At 43.5% G+C, this 19,088-nt stretch overlaps 1 protein-coding gene across 1 annotated transcript in view; it reads left to right on the top strand.

The window, feature by feature from the left end:
• LOC104369730 (ras GTPase-activating-like protein IQGAP1) overlaps positions 1-19,088 on the top strand; it is an 82,463-nt gene that overhangs the window by 47,312 nt on the left and 16,063 nt on the right. Inside the window, 12 exon segments of the mRNA XM_086619962.1 lie at positions 2,515-2,678; positions 5,369-5,459; positions 8,218-8,385; positions 8,735-8,877; positions 9,224-9,356; positions 9,359-9,393; positions 11,203-11,286; positions 11,388-11,459; positions 11,545-11,614; positions 14,161-14,369; positions 15,372-15,527; positions 15,687-15,850. Coding sequence (XP_086476088.1) covers positions 2,515-2,678; positions 5,369-5,459; positions 8,218-8,385; positions 8,735-8,877; positions 9,224-9,356; positions 9,359-9,393; positions 11,203-11,286; positions 11,388-11,459; positions 11,545-11,614; positions 14,161-14,369; positions 15,372-15,527; positions 15,687-15,850 — 1,489 coding nt within the window.

Below are 19,088 nucleotides of genomic sequence, written 5' to 3'. Positions count from 1 at the left end.
TTCCATGTAAGAGGTCACAGCAGAAATCTAAAAGCTCCTGTAGTCTCAATACCTGGTTTCTTAAAATGCTCCTTATTCTGTAAAGATGCAGAAAATCCTGTAATGAGGTAAGCTGTTCTCATGGGGATTTTCTTAATTCTTTGGTTTGCTTCATGTATGCATTTATGCAAGGACACTTTTTGTCTCCTGTCTGAGTAAGTTAAATTAGTCCGAGAAGGTCCAAAGCATTCGGTACTGTCCCACACAACATCCTTGTCTCTAAACTGGAGAGACATGGATTTGATGGATGGACCACTCGGTGGATAAGGAATTGGCTTGAAGGCTGCACTCAGAGTTGCAGTGAACGGTTCGATGTCCAAGTGGAGACCAGTGATGAGTGTTGTTCCTCAGGGGTTGGTACTGGGGCCAGTGCTGTTTAACATCTTTGTCGACGACATGGACAGTGGGATCGAGTGCACCCTCAACAAGTTTGCTGACGACAGCAAGCTGTGTGGTGTTGCAGACATGCTGGAGGGAAGGGATGCCATCCAGAGGGACCTTGACAGGCTGGAGAGGTGGGCCTGTGAGAACCTCATGAAGATCAACAAGGCCGAGTGCAGCGTCCTGCACATGGGTCGGGGCAATGCCAAGCACAAGTACAGGCTGGGCGGAGAATGGATTGAGAGCAGCCCTGAGGAAAAGGACTTGGGAGTGCTGGTGGATGAGAAGCTCAACCTGAGCCGGCAATGTGTGCTGGCAGCCCAGAAAGCGAAACGTGTCCTGGGCTGCATCAAAAGAAGCATGGCCAGCAGGGCGAGGGAGATGATTCTGCCCCTCTACTCTGCTCTCTTGAGACCCCCCCTGGAATACTGTGTTCAGCCCTGGAGTCCCCAACACAAGAAGGACATGGAGCTGCTGGAGCGAGTCCAGAGGAGGCCACGGAGATGATGCAAGGGCTGGAGCACATCTGCTATGGAGACAGGCTGAGAGAGGTGGGGCTGTTCAGCCTGGAGAAGAGAAGGCTCCGGGGTGATCTTATTGCAGCCTTCCAGTACTTAAAGGGGGCCTACAGGAAAGCTGGGGAGGGGCTTTTTACAAGGGCGTGTAGCGATAGGACAAGAGGCAATGGCTTTAAACCGAAAGAGGGGAGATATAGATTAGATCCAAGAAAGAAATTTTTCCCTATGAGGGTACTGAGGCACTGGACCAGGTTGCCCAGAGAAGTTGTGGCTGCCCCATCCCTGGAAGTGTTCAAGGCCAGGTTGGATGAGGCTTTGAGCAACGTGGTGTAGTGGAAGGTGTCCCTGCCCATGGCAGGGGGGTTGGAACTGGGTGATCTTGGAGGTCCCTTCTAACCCAAACCATTCTATGATTCTGTGAAGGTCCTCAAGGCATAAAAGAATCTGTTTTTCATTTCTGCTGTCCTTGTAAATAGTTTCAAATTAAGAAATGCTTTCTAGTGAGGAACTGTAACATGTTACTGTTTCATGGAGTAGTCGTCGTGCCCATATATACAAACTAACCCGAGAGAATTACTACTTACATTCTGCGCCCTTTCCTAAGTCAAACAGTTACCGTATCTGCTTTCTGACAGAAATAATGCCGTTTTAGTGATCCTGGTTCTTGCAGTGTCCTCAGCATATGTTTTTTCCCTAATCTGTACTCCATCCAAATACCATCTCTTCCCTAAGGTACTCTTTTCCATATAAATTTTTGTTTTGTGATTCTCTTTCCTGCATACAAGAAAAAGTCACAATCTTCAGATACATTAACCAAAGTTGGATACTCCTCACACTGAGCTCCTTGTTTTCTTTTGTCTAAAAGATCTCTTTGTTCTGCACTGATCAAACCATGATTTGAACTGGTCCTTCTTTAAGCAGGGATATGAATCAGATGACCTCTAGGGTCTATCTCAACCTAAGTTATTTTGTGATTCGCAGGAGAGATGGTTGCTGTAGGTAGGGCATGTATGATGTTGACTTTGTTCACATTTAGCTAACTATAAGATTTTTTTTTTTCAATTTAGCCTGAATGGTAAATTTTAATGTACTTGAATAGCATCTCCATCTCTGATAATACAGCTAATACTTAATAAAAGAGTTTTCTGAAATTTAAAGTTACTGTATTTTTAAATCATATTCCATGCAAATCTTCAGCTTCATGTGAAGATTTCTTTCCAGAGAAGCCAGAACCTTGGAAAACTGTAACCTATGAACTCTGGCCATTTAGGCTTCGATAATTCTCTTCTAGTGGCTTTGAGTTGGATGTCTGACAACTCAATTCCTGTCCCTTGCATGTGTTCTCCCTGAGTGATTTTTTGGATGTGGGTTTTTTTGTGTGGTTTTTTTTTGGTTTTTTTTTTTTTTTTTAACTGCAGTTGCTTTCTTTACTAGTTTTTTGTTAAAAATATTGCAGTTCTTAGCTGATAACTGGTTTAGGAAGGACTAATTGCACTTTTCTTCTGAAGCAATGCTTATGATTATTGTTGACCGAAAATGGAACTTTGTATTTCTTCCCCTACGCCTTCCTCCCTAGGGATTTTGGCAATTGGTCTTATCAATGAAGCTCTGGATGAAGGGGACACCAAAAAGACTATTCAAGCCTTACAGATTCCTGCAGCAAAATTGGAAGGTGTGGCCTCAAAGGTAGCACAGCATTACCAGGATACACTACTTAGAGCCAAGAGGGAGAAAGCACAGGTGAGTGTGCCAAAATGCACCTCTCAAAAAAAACTTTACAGATATGTAATGGGCTTATTACTGGTCCTGAAAGCCAGGAATCAAAACTGGAAGTGGCATTCTGCATACCATGAACTGATCTTACCCAGTTAGTTTGTATTTTTCTGTACTAGAGAAAGAGATTTGCAGCCAGACCATATGAATATTCGTGAATGACAAAGACAGGTATGAGGATATTAACTGTATGAGATAGTTTGCTACAACTAATCCCAGGTCCAGAATGAGATATGTATCTTGTTTGCAAAGAAATAATATGCCTAATCTGTTTTTGCAAGGAGATCGTGTTCGTTCCAGTAGTTCTGGACTTGTGAATGCAAGTTTCCTGCAAACTTAAATATTCTTTTTTAGTGTTCTTTGTTAAATGTAGTCATACACATAGTTATATAGAGCAAAAAGAAAGTTTCTGAAAGTGGAAAAATCTGTTAAGTGATAAATGTATACTGATGCCTGTTGTTCGCTTGGTGAGACTTTTATTGCTATTGTCTGTCTTATTAGCCAAGGACTTGTAGGTACTTGTACATAGTTGCCACTTTAACTGACTAAATGTGAAGGTGAAAATGAGGAGGGGAAGAGCAAGTCTCATCTTACGGGTTTAGGAAAGAGGATAACAGTGTGCTTGTGTGTATGCAATTGATTTGAGTAGTGCGGATGGGATACTGATTTTTTTTTTTTTTTTTTTTTTCCCCTCATCTATTTACAAAGAAGTAGCAGATGCCTTTCAGTGGCTTGAGAGTATGGTGTTTCAGGTTTTTTCTGCAGTGGAGGTCATTGTTCTAATACCAATGCAGAATTTTGCATAGAGGCTAAGATCTAGATTGTGTTGAACACTGATTTTTATTTTTTTTAGGGGTCTGGGTTTTTTTTTTGACTAAAGGTAAACCTGCATGATGGCAATAGCTGAAACCTGTACGCGTTTGTATGAAAATCATTAAGCAGCTTCCTCAAGGACCCTGAAAGGGTTAATGTTCCTCAGGAACCCATTTTGTGCTGAAGCATTTCCTCCTGCTGAATCAGAATGAAATAATGAACTCTTTTTAGTGTGTTCTTAAGCTTGTGCCAGGCCAGCCCATACTGGTGACTTCTCATTTGGCGTGAAATTACCTTATTTAGGCATATGTTCAGTTTAGGGCTTCTCCCAGCAGCATGGCAGTAATTTCAGAAACTGAAAGGTCATATTGTAAAGTAATATTGTGGGCAAAATAGTCACTATCTGAAATCAACTTACTTGCTAACTAGTGATTTCTGTACCTTAGGGCTGAGAGGGACTGTAGTTCGCTACAAGACATTGTTTGGTTGCTGATGTGAATGGGGAACGCTGTATGTCGCATGTTTCTTGTGTGATGAGAAAAGCAGTAGACCCTGTAGTATGTTACGCTGTGCACCTTCTGGAAAGCGTGCAACAGTAGGTTTGTAGAAAAGCATGGGGTGGTTTCGGTAGCCTTTGGGTTGACTTTTGCTGGTAGAGATGATAGCAGAGGAAATTGCTCCTTTGATTGTCCACACTGCTCCCTAGACAGGAATTTCGCTGTTGCTGGTACTCTTGTGGGACTATCTAGGCTTTCAGATGAAATCTGCCTGTCAAAGACATGTTAGTCTCTTGAGTGAAATAGCATTAAGTGTGTCAGTTTTAGATCTGTCAAAACACGGGAAAAATGTGAAGGGCGTGTAAGGAAACATTCATTTTCAGTCTGACCGTAAAGCTCTCGAGCACTGTAAATAGTGGCTCTTTTGTGCAGTGTTAAGATCATTCCATATCAGAAGTAAACGTTTCTTGTGTTCTGTTTGTACAATGAGAGTTGTCAGAGGGGTGGCTGTTACATCTTGGCATTTATTTCGGTAGCTACCTACAGGAAGCAACAGTGGGTGGGGGAGAAGTTATGCTTGGCAACAAGTGGATCATTGTTCTTTATGGGTATTTTGGGACTTGCTAAACACTTGTCTCTTTCCTTTTCTCAAATTTCTGCATGTAACATTAGTTGATTGGATTTCTTCAAATCCCAGCCAAAATACAGGATACTGTGTGATCACTGTTCTTCAACGAGCAATCTGTTAAAACAGAGACTTATGATGTGGCTTTAGCTGTTATGTGTGTACACCCAGCCACAATATGTGTAAAGCTTTTTCGTTTGTGGATTTGTACGGAGTCATGAACTTTTGTGGACAGGGACAAGAATAGCCTGATGTGGCATTAGCTAACCAAGACTTTTTAGCTTCTACACATAGACAAGCACTGACAGCTTTTTGTTCTAAGAACTCTTTGCAGCCGTGTTCTGTTAAAGGACTAACTTGAATTTCTGGAAAGTCACGTCGTCTTAGCAAGTACTAACTGGTGCCGAGGCCTTGGCCCTGTGTTCTCTCTGCTGATCAAAGTGATTCCCATTGATGAAATTTCTTTCGTTCTGTTTCCTGGAAAGACTTTTGACTGAGAGGAGGTATTGAGTCTGGTAATGTGATAGTAGTCTCTGCTAGTCACAAATAGACATGATGTCCTTGTGTTGAAGTCAATGAGAGAGACTGAAATGCTTCTTATTCCATCTGATACGGAAAACTGCTATATGGGCTATTGTTGAGTATGGATTGTTTTACTTTGCAACAATAGTGATACTTTTCTCCTCACGCTGTGTATATTTTTCTCACTGTATTTTCTTCAGGACACACAGGATGAAACAGCTGTACTTTGGCTAGATGAAATTCAGGATGGGATTCACAGGGCTAACAAGGACACAGAGGAGTCAGAGAGATGTAAGTATTGTCGAACGATATTGCAATTAATCCCAATTAGCAACCAAATACTAGTTACTTAAGGAAACGTTGGGAGCTAGAAATGTCATGTAAATGTGGCAAAGGAAGTCAAATGTGCTTATGTGCTTCTGGCGTAGTAATTTCTCTTTGAAGAGTCAATGTCAGATTCTTCAGGTATTAAATTTCTTATCTTTTGGGGTGATATGCCATTTTTCCAGTTTTGCATGTGACCATGGTACCTCATTGGGCAAATCTCAATCAAATTGTTTGTTGTTTGCAACTAATTATTTGTGTCTGCAGCTGGTTAGTTAGGTATGAAAACGTTCACATGCACAATTTAAATGGTGTTTTCCAGTGCACGTTATTTTTTTTTGTGTGGCATATTGTTTTCTTATCTTGGTTCTATTAAGTATTTCTAGACTATCTCGTGTCTTTTTCAAATATAGACAATAATGCACATCAGAGATATCATCCTTTGCTCCTTAGTGCAGTTTGCACGTGGACTGGCCCAGCCATCGTTACATCCCAGTCTTTATAATGATGCCTTTTGTGTCTCCAGAAAAAATAAAGTAAAGGCTAGTCTTTGCTTATCTTGGTTGCTTTTCTGTTTTTTGGTTTGGTTTTTTTTTTTTTTTTGGTCAGGTTTTGTGTTGGTGTTTTGAGGTTTTTTTATTCCTTCAGTCATAGAATCATTTAGGTTGGAAGAGACCTTGAAGATCGAGTCAAACTATTAACCTAACACTGCCAAGTCCCCGCCAAACCATGTCCCTAAGCATCACATCTACACATCTTTTAAATACCTTCAGGGATGGTGACTCAACCGCTTCCCTGGGTAGCCTGTTCCAGTGTTTGACAACCCTTCTGGTGAAGAGATTTTTCCTAATATCCGATCCAAACCTTCCCTGGTGCAACTTGAGACCGTTTCCTTTTGTCCTATCGCTTGTTACTTGGGAGAAGAGATCGACCCCCACCTCGCTACAGCCTCCTTTCTGGAAGTTGTAGAGAGCAAGAAGGTCTCTCCTGAGCCTCCTTTTCTTCAGGCTAGACAACCCCAACTTCCAGACAGAAGCTTTCTCTTTAACAAAACATGAGGGTTTTTAAAATCTTCTGGTATATTCCAGTTCTCTATATATGCTGTTTGTTTGCTGGGTACTGCATGCTTCAAAGAGCTTGTTTTTATACATTTTAAAAATATATTGTTCTATTTGCATTTACTCTAAATCTCTAATTTTCCATCATATTCAATATTTGCAGCTGTCAGCTTGTTTTGCTTGATTTATATAGTATTAGTAAACTGATTGTTTTCTCTCTTTGTAGTCACATATTTTTCTTGATTCTGTTTCTTTATCTCTGGTGTGCTGATAAAGTATCTTACTTTCCACTTTCAAAACTTCTAATTTGATGTTAGGCTGATACTTAATTATTCAAAGATGCACAGTCAGTCCCTTCTGATCTTGGTTTGAATAGGCAACCGTACTGGAAACTGAAAAGTTTCATCTGACTCTAATCTTTCTAGTGCCTTCTGAAACAGGTTGTCCAAAGACACTGTAGAATCTCTGTCCTTTGAGATTTTTCTAAACTTGGTCAGACAAAGCCCTGAAGTTAGCCCAGCTTTGAGAACGAGATTGGACTAGATTGCCCTCCTACGTGAGTTCTTAATGAATCTGTGTATCAGATATGTAGAGTTTCTGGCACACTTGATTCCTCTTGTCCTTGCTCTTAGTACAGAATTGGACTTTCTTTTACATTTGTGCCTTGTCCATTTGTATTCTTTATTTGTAGATGTGTTAGAAGAGGGAAAAATCAACAGGTTTTTTTGTAATGAAAGACAAATGAGTTTGTCCAACTCCATGGCCTAGTTCAGTTGGTTTTAATTATATTATTTGATCAGTGAATTGCCCTGTGAACTGCTTAAAAAAAAGGTTGGGGGGAGTAGGGCAGAGCTTTACCCGTTCATCTTACTGTTTGTTCCCAGCAGTACCAGTGCAGTTTTTTAACGGTTTTCCCACCCACTGAGTGCTTCGGCAAGGCAGCAGCTTAAATATCATGCTAAGGAACATGTGGTCAAAAGCAGGATTAAAGTATGTGCCTGTAAGCCTGAATAAAATCTTTAGATACCCTTATCTATCCATATATGAACAGATATTTTTGCTGTCTTACCTAGTGCTGAAAATTACTGTATTTCATGTTTGCCGTGTCAATGCAATTTCTGTGCTCTTGTGAATATGTCTCTATTTGAGTTGCAGTTGTGGAGTAGCCCTGGAATGACATGTTATTTTTCTCTTCTTCTGCCCCCTCTTTCCCCACTCAGATTTTTGACTTGTTTACAAACTACTCTGTACTTTTTTTACTAGGGATGGATGGTACTAATTTTTGAAAAGGCCTCTTTTGAGTTGTGACTGCCAGAAGAAACTGCCGTAACTAAAAGGGATGTCAGAGCTAAAATACGGTGTGGTGTTGAGAAATATTGGTGGTAAATCAGCACCATACTGGGACTCAGAGCACACAAATTATGTGCTGTCGGGTGCAATGCAACCTATGGTTGGACACTCTGTACTGAAGAGGCCTCTATATTGCAAGTTGTGTAATTTGGTTTTTATTTATATTTTGTGTTTATATACACTTAAATATCTGTGTATATACACACACCAACTGTAAGTGTGTGTTCATGTGGCCTTGCTCTTTTATGTGGTTCTGTGTTTGCTGAATCAATGAGCCCCTGAATGCCAAAATAACCTGCTTCCTTGTGTTATCATAGTCTCTTTAGGAATTCTGGCCATTAATGAAGCAGTAGACCATGGTGATGTTAGTCAGACCCTGAGTGCCTTGCGTTCACCAGATGTTGGACTATACGGAGTCACTCCAGAATGTGCTGAGACGTACCAGCGAGAGCTGTCAGAATTCAAGAGAAGAAAAATGGCAGCAGGTGAACCTCAAGTAGCTAACTGTTAGTGAAATAAATTTAAAATTATTGCATGTGGAATTTGAACTAGAGATAAAAAAGCCTTTGGGGAGAAGCATTCTGTTACAGGTGGCAATTGTGGATGCTTTGTGAACTAAGGTTTAAAAAAAAAAGTCAGTAGTAGAATGTTCTCCACTTGTAGAACATGTTGTGTTTAGGTAGTTCTCGTATGAGATCATTAGGGACTCAGAAACATTCCTTGTCTTGCTTGGATGAAGGAGTGTCTGTGGATTTCCTAGTTGTAACATTTGTATGTGGAAAAGATAAGACACTTGTCTGTTTTTGAGACTTACACTGCAGTTTCTGTTCCTAGGGGGCAGTGGCAGTGAATGGGTGAAACACTGGGTGAGAGGAGGCTATCATTATTATCATAACCTGCGGACCAAAGAGGGAGGATGGGATGAACCAGCGGAATTTGTGCAAAATGACACACAGCTGTCACGGGAGGAGATACAGGTAGAGTAGATACCACATGCTCTTTCTCTGAAAAGTTGATGTTTCTACCATTCCTATTCTTAACGCAGCTCTAAGAGTTAATGCTTCAATGCCATGCTCGTGTTAAGCTTAGTAACTCATTCATTTCACTGGATATCATCAGACTGAGTGTATCAAAACTCCTTGTCCCATTTCAGAAAAATTTGTCCTGTTCGTAAAAGGGTACAGGACCATGTCGTTGCCGTTTATTGAAAGGCAACTTGGAAGTTTCTCGTAAGCACAATACAGAAAGCTGATGTAAGATCCTGTTTCTTGTACCTTCATTCTGTTTTTCTGGCTCTTCTTCCTACCATTAACGTTAATCCAGAGCACCATATCTGGAGTCACTGCGGCATACAACCGAGAGCAGTTGTGGCTGGCCAATGAGAACCTGATAACGAAACTTCAGGCTTGCTGTCGAGGATATCTCGTTCGCCAGGAATTCAACTCAAGAATGAATTTTTGAAGAAACAAGTCCCTGCAATCACTTGTATTCAGGTAACGATATCTTTTAATTACGTTTGAAACTTGTACTCTGCAGTTGTTTTCTATACACAAGCTTATTGACAGTTTTTGTTCAATTCAAACAGTTACAACACAGTTGTCTTCATCTCATTTTGCAATTTAGCTAAAAGCATTTCCTTCTCCCAGAAGGTTTTGGTATATTATTTGCTTTTCCACGTCATACATTTAATCAATAAAGTCTTCTCGGGTGGAATTGGAGAAAGAAGAGCTTTACCTACAATTTTATTATGGGATTCAGTGTTTTGGGAATAGGGCAGTATGAAGTGTGTTGTATGTCTTTATGGTGTAATATCATGGGATGAATTACTACTGTGATTCCTCAGGAATTGACTAGGAACAGTATGATTTTCAGTATTGATGAGTAAGATTCTTCTTCTTTTCAAATTTGTCCAGAGATTTGGAGGATTGAGGACCTGAAAGAGATGGTGGGATAATTCAGCATGGGGTTGGGCACGTTTACAGGAGAAGAATGAAAAAAATCTTTCTCTAGTGTTGTACTTGAAACTTGTGCAAAGGAAATAGATGTTTTGCACCCTATATCGTGGTTTAGCCCAGCTGGCAACTAAACACCATACAGTTGCTCGCTTGCCTTCCCTCCACCCCCAGGGAATAGGGAAGCGAATTAAAGGGAAAAGGGAAGGAGACGTGTGGGTTGAGATGATAATAATAATATATATATATATATGCATAATAATAATATATATAAACTAGTGGCGCATAGTGTAATTGCTCACCATCCAGTGACCAACGCCTGTCCTGTCCCGGCAAACGGTCCCAAACCAGATGAGTCCCAACACTGCAATCCTGGACGAGTGAGAGGCCTGAAAAGAGGAGTGAGAGATAGCACTCTGAGAATCCAAGAGAGAGCCTTTGGAAGAGAAAGAGCACTTCTTCCTGGTCAACTCTCATCTGTATACTGGACATGACATTGCATGAGACGGAATACTTCATTGGCCAATTTAGCCCTCAACCCTGAGTCTAAGTTCAAATCACAAGAGGAGTCATGGACCCTTTGTCCCGGCCATGCTCCTCCTGGCCTATTGTGCTCCTGCACACTGGCTAAAACACGGGAAGCTGAGAAGTCCTTGAAGTCTCAGTACCAACATTGGTGTGCTATGAACATTCTTCTCATGACAAGTTTCAGACTAAAACCAAAGCAGAACTCTTCTATTTGCTATAAAAAGAAAAACTAATTCTGTCCCAGTCAAAACCAGGACACCTTGTTACCACTTCACTATTTAAGCAGCATGTGTGTGTCTGTTTCTGCCTAAGTAGCACAAACTCTACATGTATATTTGAAAAAAACAAACCAAAACAAAACCCACAACAAATCCCGAAAACTACTCCCGGCACATTAAAATAACACTCTCTCCCTGTAAGTGTAGTCCAACCCCTTGCCTAACTTCTGTTCCAAGTAGCAATAGCAGTGAGTCTACTCAGAAGGCTTATAATGTTACATCACTCTTCTTGCCAGCAGCATCTAACGCATGATCACCCTCATGTAGAACAGTTTCTGTCAACTTGATTGTTTAGCTGTATCCGTGACCTCTAACTGTGCTTCCGAACGCCCAGGCTCTTCATGGTGCAATTTCAAGTCTGTCATGATTACAGCTGGTGAAATAGTTAATGCCTCACACCGTATAACTCTTCATAAGATAAGCATGTCTTTCTGACATTTTATTTAGCCAAAAGGGAAGCTGAGGAGCAGAAAGAAGCTCAGATTTGTAACTACTTCTCTTTAATTAGAAAAGTAAAGTCAGGGTGCCTGTTTCCTGTTTTCAGTCCCAGTGGCGTGGCTACAAGCAGAGGAAGGCGTATCAGATCCGTTTGGATTACCTGCGAGCACAAAAGGACCAAGTAGTGAAGGTAATGAAGGCTCCCTTCTGACTTTTTTTGATAAACCTTTTGGGTAGTTTGAACTTTTTAGGAAATGTTTTTATCTGAGTATTTTGGTTACCCTTCTGTAGATTCAATCAATGACCAGGATGTATCAAGCCAGAAGACGTTACAGAGATCGTCTGCAGTATTTCAGAAACCATGTAAGAGACTGTTAAATGAATTCAGTACCTGACTTTTGTACTCTTGCCAGATTGAGGTCAAGTGCTTTTTTTTTTTCAATCCTAGATAAATGATGTTATAAAAATTCAAGCCTTTATCCGAGCAAACAAAGCACGAGAAGACTACAAAACCCTCAGTAAGTATTATAGTGACCACGAGATAATAGAATTCTCAATTCTAGGGGAAGTTAGGAGGGGGAACACTGAAACGGCCAAGCTGGATTTTGGGAGAGCTGACTTTGGGCTGTTTAGAAGTCTGGTTAACAAAGTCCAATGGGAGACAGCTCTCAAGGGTAAGGGGGCGCAGGAGGGATGGTTACTATTCAAAAGGAAATTCTGGAGGCACAGGAGCGAGCTGTCCCTGTGTGCCGGAAGTCGAGCCGCCGGGGTAGGAAACCAGCTTGGATGACAAAGGAGATTTGGGAACATCTCAAAAGAAAAAGGGATGTCTACAAGTCTTGGAAGAATGGGCAGGCATCCAGGAATCAATACAGGGAGGAAGTTAGGACATGTAGGGAGATAATCAGGGAGGCAAAAGCTGAATTGGAACTTAGACTAGCCTGCTCCGTAAGGGACAACAAAAAGTCTTTCTATAAATACATTAATAACAAAAGGAGGACTAAAGATCACCTCCAGCCCCTACTGGACTCAGGGGGTACGTTAGTCACTAGGGATGAGGACAAGGCTGAGGTCCTTAATGCCTTCTTTGCCTCAGTCTTTAATAATAAGGTCAGCAGTTCCCAGGTGAGCTGGCCTTCGGTGTCTGAGTGCAGGGAGGGAGAGCAAATCGAAGCTCCTGTGATCCAAGAGGAACGGGTCAAGGATCTGCTCCTTCGGCTGGATGCCCACAAGTCTATGGGGCCTGATGGTATCCACCCGAGAGTCCTGAGAGAGCTGGCGGATGTCATTGCCAAACCCCTGTCCATTATCTTTGGGCAGCCTTGGCTCACTGGGGAAGTTCCGCTGGACTGGAGGCTGGCGGATGTTACCCCCATTTACAAAAAAGGGCAGAAGGAGGATCTGGGGAACTACAGGCCTGTCAGTTTGACCTCGGTGACGGGCAAAGTCATGGAACAGGTTATCTTGAGTGCTATTAATGAGCACATACAGGTTAACCGGGTGATCAGGCCCAGTCAACATGGGTTTATGAAAGGCAGGTCCTGCCAATCAAACCTGATCACCTTCTATGACAGGGTGACCCGCCTGGTTGACGAGGGAAGGGCTGTGGATGTAGTTTTCCTTGACCTCAGTAAAGCCTTTGATACAGTTTCTCATAGTGTTCTGGTGGAGAAACTGGTAACTGCTGGCCTGGATAGGTACACCCTCCTTTGGGTTAAAAACTGGCTGGATGGCCGGGCCCAAAGAGTGGTGGTAAATGGGGCTAAATCCGGCTGGAGGCCGGTCACCAGTGGGGTTCCCCAGGGCTCAGTGCTGGGTCCAGTTCTGTTTAACATCTTTATCAATGACCTGGATGAGGGGATTGAATGTACCCTCAGTAAGTTTGCGGACGACACCAAGCTGGGAGGCTGTGTCGATCTGCTCGAGGGTAGGGAGGCCCTTCAGAGGGATTTGAACAGACTGGATCGTTGGGCTGAGGCCAATGGCATGAGCTTTAATAAGGCCAAGTGCAGAGTCCTTCACTTGGGGTATAAAAACCCCAAGCATCGCTACAGGCTCGGGGAAGAGTGGCTGGAGAGCTGCCTGGCGGAGAAGGACCTGGGGGTGTTGGTTGACTACCGGCTTGATATGAGCCAGCAGTGTGCCCAGGTGGCCAAAAAGGCCAATGGGATACTGGCGTGTATCAAGAATAGTGTGACCAGCAGGAGCAGGGAAGTGATCCTGCCCCTGTACTCGGCACTGGTGAGGCCGCACCTGGAATATTGTGTCCAGTTTTGGGCCCCTCGCTTTAAGAGAGATATTGAGCTCCTGGAGCGGGTCCAGAGAAGGGCGACTAAACTGGTCAAGGGGCTGGAAAATAAAACTTATGAGGAGCGGCTGAGGGAGTTGGGGCTGTTTAGCCTGGAGAAGAGGAGGCTGAGGGGAGACCTGATTACGGCCTATAAATACTTGAGAAAAGATGGTGGGGAGGTAGGGGAAGGGCTCTTTACATTAGTGACGGGTGATAGAACAAGAGGAAATGGGTATAAGCTTAGTCAGGGGAGATTCAGGTTGGATGTTCGGAAGTATTTCTTCTCTGAAAGGGTTGTCAGCCACTGGAATAGGCTGCCCAGGGAGGTGGTTGAGTCCCCATCCCTGGATGTGTTTAAGAATAGGGTAGATGATCTACTTGAGGATATGGTTTAATGGGGATTAGGGATGGTTGGACTTGATGATCTCTAAGGTCTTTTCCAACCTAGTAATCTATGAATCTATGAATCTATTGCCGAGAGGATAAAACTGATGTGCCTTGAATCTATTTGCAAGAGATGTTGCTAGTGTCATCTATAACATCAAGACAGTGATAGGGATGAAGTAGGTAGTTCTTGAGGCTGAAGGAACATGTGATTCCAGCTGTTGCTTTTGCTGCTGAAAAATAGAACTGTAGCTTTGCAGAAGCTGTTTAGACATGGTAGTGCTGATTTTATTCTGGCTGCTGCTTGATGTGGATGTGCTGGTTGAACGTAGATAAGGCATATATTTACTTGTGTTTCCCATCCCCTGATGTTTTCTTGCCTATTTTTAGTTAATGCTGAAAACCCACCCATGGCTGTGGTTCGGAAATTTGTCCACTTGCTTGATCAGAGTGACCAAGATTTTCAGGAGGAGCTTGAGCTAATGAAACTGCGTGAGGAAGTTGTAACCTTGATCCGATCGAATCAGCAACTGGAAAATGACCTCAATCTCATGGACATCAAAATTGGGCTGCTAGTGAAAAACAAAATTACGTTGCAGGTAGGGAACGTGTTGATGGGAGACCAGCTACAGATTGAACTGAGCCCAGTGGTAGCATGGATTGCTCCTGGCCTTGGATTTCACTTGCTCAAGCCTAGTGGAAAATGTTGCCCTAGACTTGTATATTTTACTCCTAGCATGTTCTTACTCTATTCCACTAATTTAGTATGTATTCCTAGAAAGAAAGCTATAGGAGGAGAAGAAGCGAGACCTGAAGATAAAAAGGCAAACACACACCAGGTTGTCTTGACCTAATGAATGCAACAGATTGTGTGTTTGAAGGCTGTGAGAACTCTCTCTTGTTCTTCCTTTGTGGTTAAACAAGTGACACAAGCTTGCAGCGAGGGGGATGACTTCAGAGGCAGGAGACACACTTATGCCGCTTGGTGTTTGCTGGTTAAAGGAGGCCCCCTCTATCACTTGGCTGATGTGATTAATTTAACAAAAAGAGCTCTTGCTGATACAGCATTACCTTTTCTTCAAGCTGAAGTTCTGGTCAGCTTTCATTTGCTCCCAGATGGCATGATGCTGTGTTCCTCCCAGTGTTAAATCTTGATTGGTATAGTGAAATTAATCTCTGAAGAAGACTGAAGCTTTTGGGCTTGTGCCTGCAGCAAAAAGTGCCACTGCTGTTGAAGTATGTAGAAGTAGCAAGCTAGCTGAGTATGAAACAGGATTTTTAGGTTTTAAGTCCAATTTAAAAAGGAAAACGTTTTCAAGCATCTTCAGGATGCTAGCAACTCTGATAGTAATTGCTTCCAAGAGTGACTAACCCTTCTAGGGTTTTGGAAAAATCCAGAAAGTCAAGGAGGAAGCAGAACATGTACTTCAGTCAGAGAAGTTGCTGTCATAGCAAATAATGCTTCACTTCAATAGCCCCAGGCATACTTTGACCCTGCCTTTCCATTTACAAGAGAAATGGGCTCTCAGGTGCAACTGTTTTCCAATATTGCCTGTTATAAAATGTTTAGAGTGGAATCTGTTCCTATTGTTTCTCTCCAGGATGTTGTTTCTCACAGCAAAAAACTTACCAAGAAGAACAAGGAACAGCTCTCTGACATGATGATGCTGAACAAACAAAGGGGAGGTTTGAAAGCTTTGAGCAAAGAGAAGAGAGAAAAGCTGGAAGCCTATCAGCATCTGTTCTACTTACTTCAGGTAAGCAGCTTCTAGTGCTGCTGGGTAACCTCTTGTCATAGAAGCTTGTATGTCTTGGCACAGTCTTTGCTTATGCACTGTGGCTTCGAGCCACCGTAGTTCTTAGTGACACTGGCCTGTGTGGACATGCACACTAAGTAATTTTTCTTGTTGTTGTAGACTAACCCAACCTACTTGGCCAAGCTGATTTTTCAGATGCCTCAGAACAAATCCACAAAGTTCATGGATTCTGTCATCTTCACGCTGTATAACTATGCATCCAATCAAAGAGAGGAATACCTGTTGTTGCGGCTTTTCCAAACAGCGTTGCAGGAAGAGATCAAGTATGTGGTAGCATATGGTACCTTCTTGCTGTCGAATCAGTTTTGGCAATTTCTTGAATTGAGGCAGTTTTCACATTATGTCTCATGCTAATATGCAGATAAACCTAAACTGTCCCTTTATTGTCCTCTTCTTATTTCATATCTGTTCTTAACATAGTCTATAACATAGTCTGTACTTGAAGAGCAGGTTCAGGAACATCTGAGGAACTTGAAGGTGCACAAGTCCATGGGACCTGATGAGATCCATCCGCGGGTCCTGAAGGAACTGGCGGATGAAGTTGCCAAGCCACTGGCTATTGTATTTGAGAAGTCGTGGCGGTCTGGCGAGGTCCCCGATGACTGGAAGAGAGGGAACATAACCCCCATTTTTAAAAAGGGGAACAAGGAGGACCCGGGCAACTACAGGCCGGTCAGCCTCACCTCTGTGCCTGGCAAGGTCATGGAGCAGATTCTCCTGGGAACCATGCTAAGGCACATGGAGAGCAAGGAGGTGGTGGGTGACAGCCAACATGGCTTCACCAAAGGCAGATCGTGCCTGACCAACTTGGTGGCCTTTTATGATGGGGTGACAGCATCGGTGGACAAGGGTCGACCAATGGATGTCATCTACCTGGACTTGTGCAAAGCTTTTGACACTGTCCCGCACGACATTCTTCTCTCTAAACTAGAGAGGCATGGGTTTGATGGATGGACCACTCGGTGGATAAGGAACTGGCTTAATGGCCGCACTCAGAGAGTAGTGGTCAACGGCTCGATGTCCAAGTGGAGACCGGTCACGAGTGGCGTCCCTCAGGGGTCCGTGTTGGGCCTGGCCCTCTTCAACATCTTTGTCGGTGACGTGGACAGTGGCATGGAGTGCACCCTCAGCAAGTTCGCCGATGACACCAAGCTGTGTGGTGCTGTCGACACGCTGGAAGGGAGGGATGCCATCCAGAGGGACCTCGACAGGCTGGAGAGGTGGGCCCGTACCAACCTCATGAAGTTCAACCAGGCCAAATGCAAGGTCCTACCTCTGGGTCGTGGCAATCCCAGGCACAAATACAGACTGGGCGGAGAATGGATCGAGAGCAGCCCTGAGGAGAAGGACTTGGGAGTACTGGTGGACGAGAAGCTCAATATGAGCCGGCAATGTGCTCTTGTGGCCCAGAAGGCCAACCACATCCTGGGCTGCATCAAGAGGAGCGTGGCCAGCAGGTCGAGAGAGGTGATTCTTCCCCTCTACTCTGCCCTCGTGAGACCTCACCTGGAGTACTGTGTCCAGTTCTGGAGCCCCCAACATAAGAAGGATATGGACCAGTTGGAGAGGGTCCAGAGGAGGGCCACGAAGATGATAAGAGGGCTGGAGCACCTTTCCTATGAGGACAGGCTGAAAGAGTTGGGGCTGTTCAGCCTGGAGAAGAGGAGGCTCCGGGGTGACCTTATAGCGGTCTTCCAGTACCTCAAGGGGGCCTACAGGAAAGATGGGGAGAGGCTCTTCAGGAGGGCCAGTTGTGATAGGACAAGGGGTAATGGTTTTAAAATAGAGGGTGGTAGATTCAGATTGGATATTAGGAAAAAATTTTTTACCATGAGAGTTGTAGAACACTGGAACAGGTTGCCCAGAGAGGTGGTGGATGCTCCATCCCTGGAGACGTTCAAGGCCAGGTTGGACGAGGCCCTGAGCAACCTGATCTAGTTGGAGATATCCCTGTTCCTTGCAGGGGGGTTGGACTAGATGACCTTTGAAGGTCCCTTCCAGCCCTAACCATTCTATGATTCTATGATTCTATAAAGGAAGAGTCGAGTATGTCCATTGAGGATGAGGGCTTTTTACTTCAGTCAAAATTTCACTGCTCAACATGGCAGCTACTTTTAATCTGATGCAAAGTCATCCTAAAATTCAGCCTAATCTCAATTCTCCAGTGTCTGGTTACAGACACTTTCAACAAACTGCAAGCTTGGACTATGTAAGCCAGGGAGAGAGCTAACACTATGCTCTGTGGATTTCCAAAAGCTGATACTGAGAGAATCATAGAATCATAGAATGGTTTGGGTTGGAAGGGACCTTCAAGATCATCTAGTTCCAGCCCCCCCTGCCATGGGCAGGGACACCTTCCACTACACCAGGTTGCTCAAAGCCTCATCCAACCTGGCCTTGAACACTGCCAGGATGGGGCAGCCACAGCTTCTCTGGGCAACCTGTGCCAGTGCCTCAGCACCCTCAGAGGGAAAAATTTCTTCCTTAGATCTCATCGAAATCTCCCCTTTCAGTTTAAAGCCGTTGCCCCATGTCTTGTCACTACACACCCTTGCAAAAAGTCCCTCTCCAGCTTTCTTATAGGCACCCTTTAGGTTCTGGAAGGTCTCCCCGGAGCCTTCTCTTCTCCAGACTGAACAACTCCAACTCTCTCAGCCTGTCTCCTGAGAGAGAGATCTCAGAATCTCCATTCCTGTGAGATCCCACCTAGAATACTGTGTTTAGCTCTGGGGTCCTCAACACAAGAAGGACACGGAGCTGTTGGAGCAGATCCAAAGGAGGCACGAAGATGATGTGAGGGCTGAAGCACTTCTATGAAGACAGACTGAGAAAGTTGGGGCTGTTCAGCCTGGAGAAGAGAAGGCTCTGGGGTGATCTTATTGCAACCTTCCAGTACCTAAAGGGGGCCTACAGGAAAGCTGGAGAGGGACTTTTTACAAGGGCAGATAGTGATAAGACAAGGGGTAATGGCTTTAAACTGAAAGAGGGTAAATTTAGATTAGATCCGATAAAGAAATTTTTTACAATGAGAGTGGTGAAACACTGGAACGGATTGCCCAGAGTTGTGGATGCCTCTTGCCTGGAAGTGTTCAAGGCCAGGTTGGATGGGGCTTTGAGGAATCCGGTGTAGTGGAAGGTGTTCCTGCCTGTGGCAGGACAGTTGGATCTAGATGATCTTGAAGGCCCCTTTCAACCAAAACCGTTCTATGATTCTATGAAGAAGAATGCACAATAAAATTTTTGAGGAACTACTCTTTTAGCATTATTTGGAATACTTTTTAAGCATGAAGATGGTATATGCCCTGAAACAATTAACGTCTAAAGGAGATTTTTTTTCCCCTTAAATTTGTGCTTGGAATGGTAATCCAGGGAAACGTAAACGCTTCATTCTCTGGTACTGTATTTCACATAGCTGTATACTGGGAGTCATTTTTGTTGTCGATTGCTGGTTTTCTTCTTTTACATACTGGAAGAAACCTACTGTTCTTTTTCTTCTCTACA

Source organism: Tauraco erythrolophus, chromosome 14 (assembly GCF_009769465.1).
Source record: "Tauraco erythrolophus isolate bTauEry1 chromosome 14, bTauEry1.pri, whole genome shotgun sequence".
In the NCBI taxonomy this organism is placed as follows: domain Eukaryota; kingdom Metazoa; phylum Chordata; class Aves; order Musophagiformes; family Musophagidae; genus Tauraco; species Tauraco erythrolophus.
This window is presented reverse-complemented; position numbering and strand designations above follow the sequence as displayed.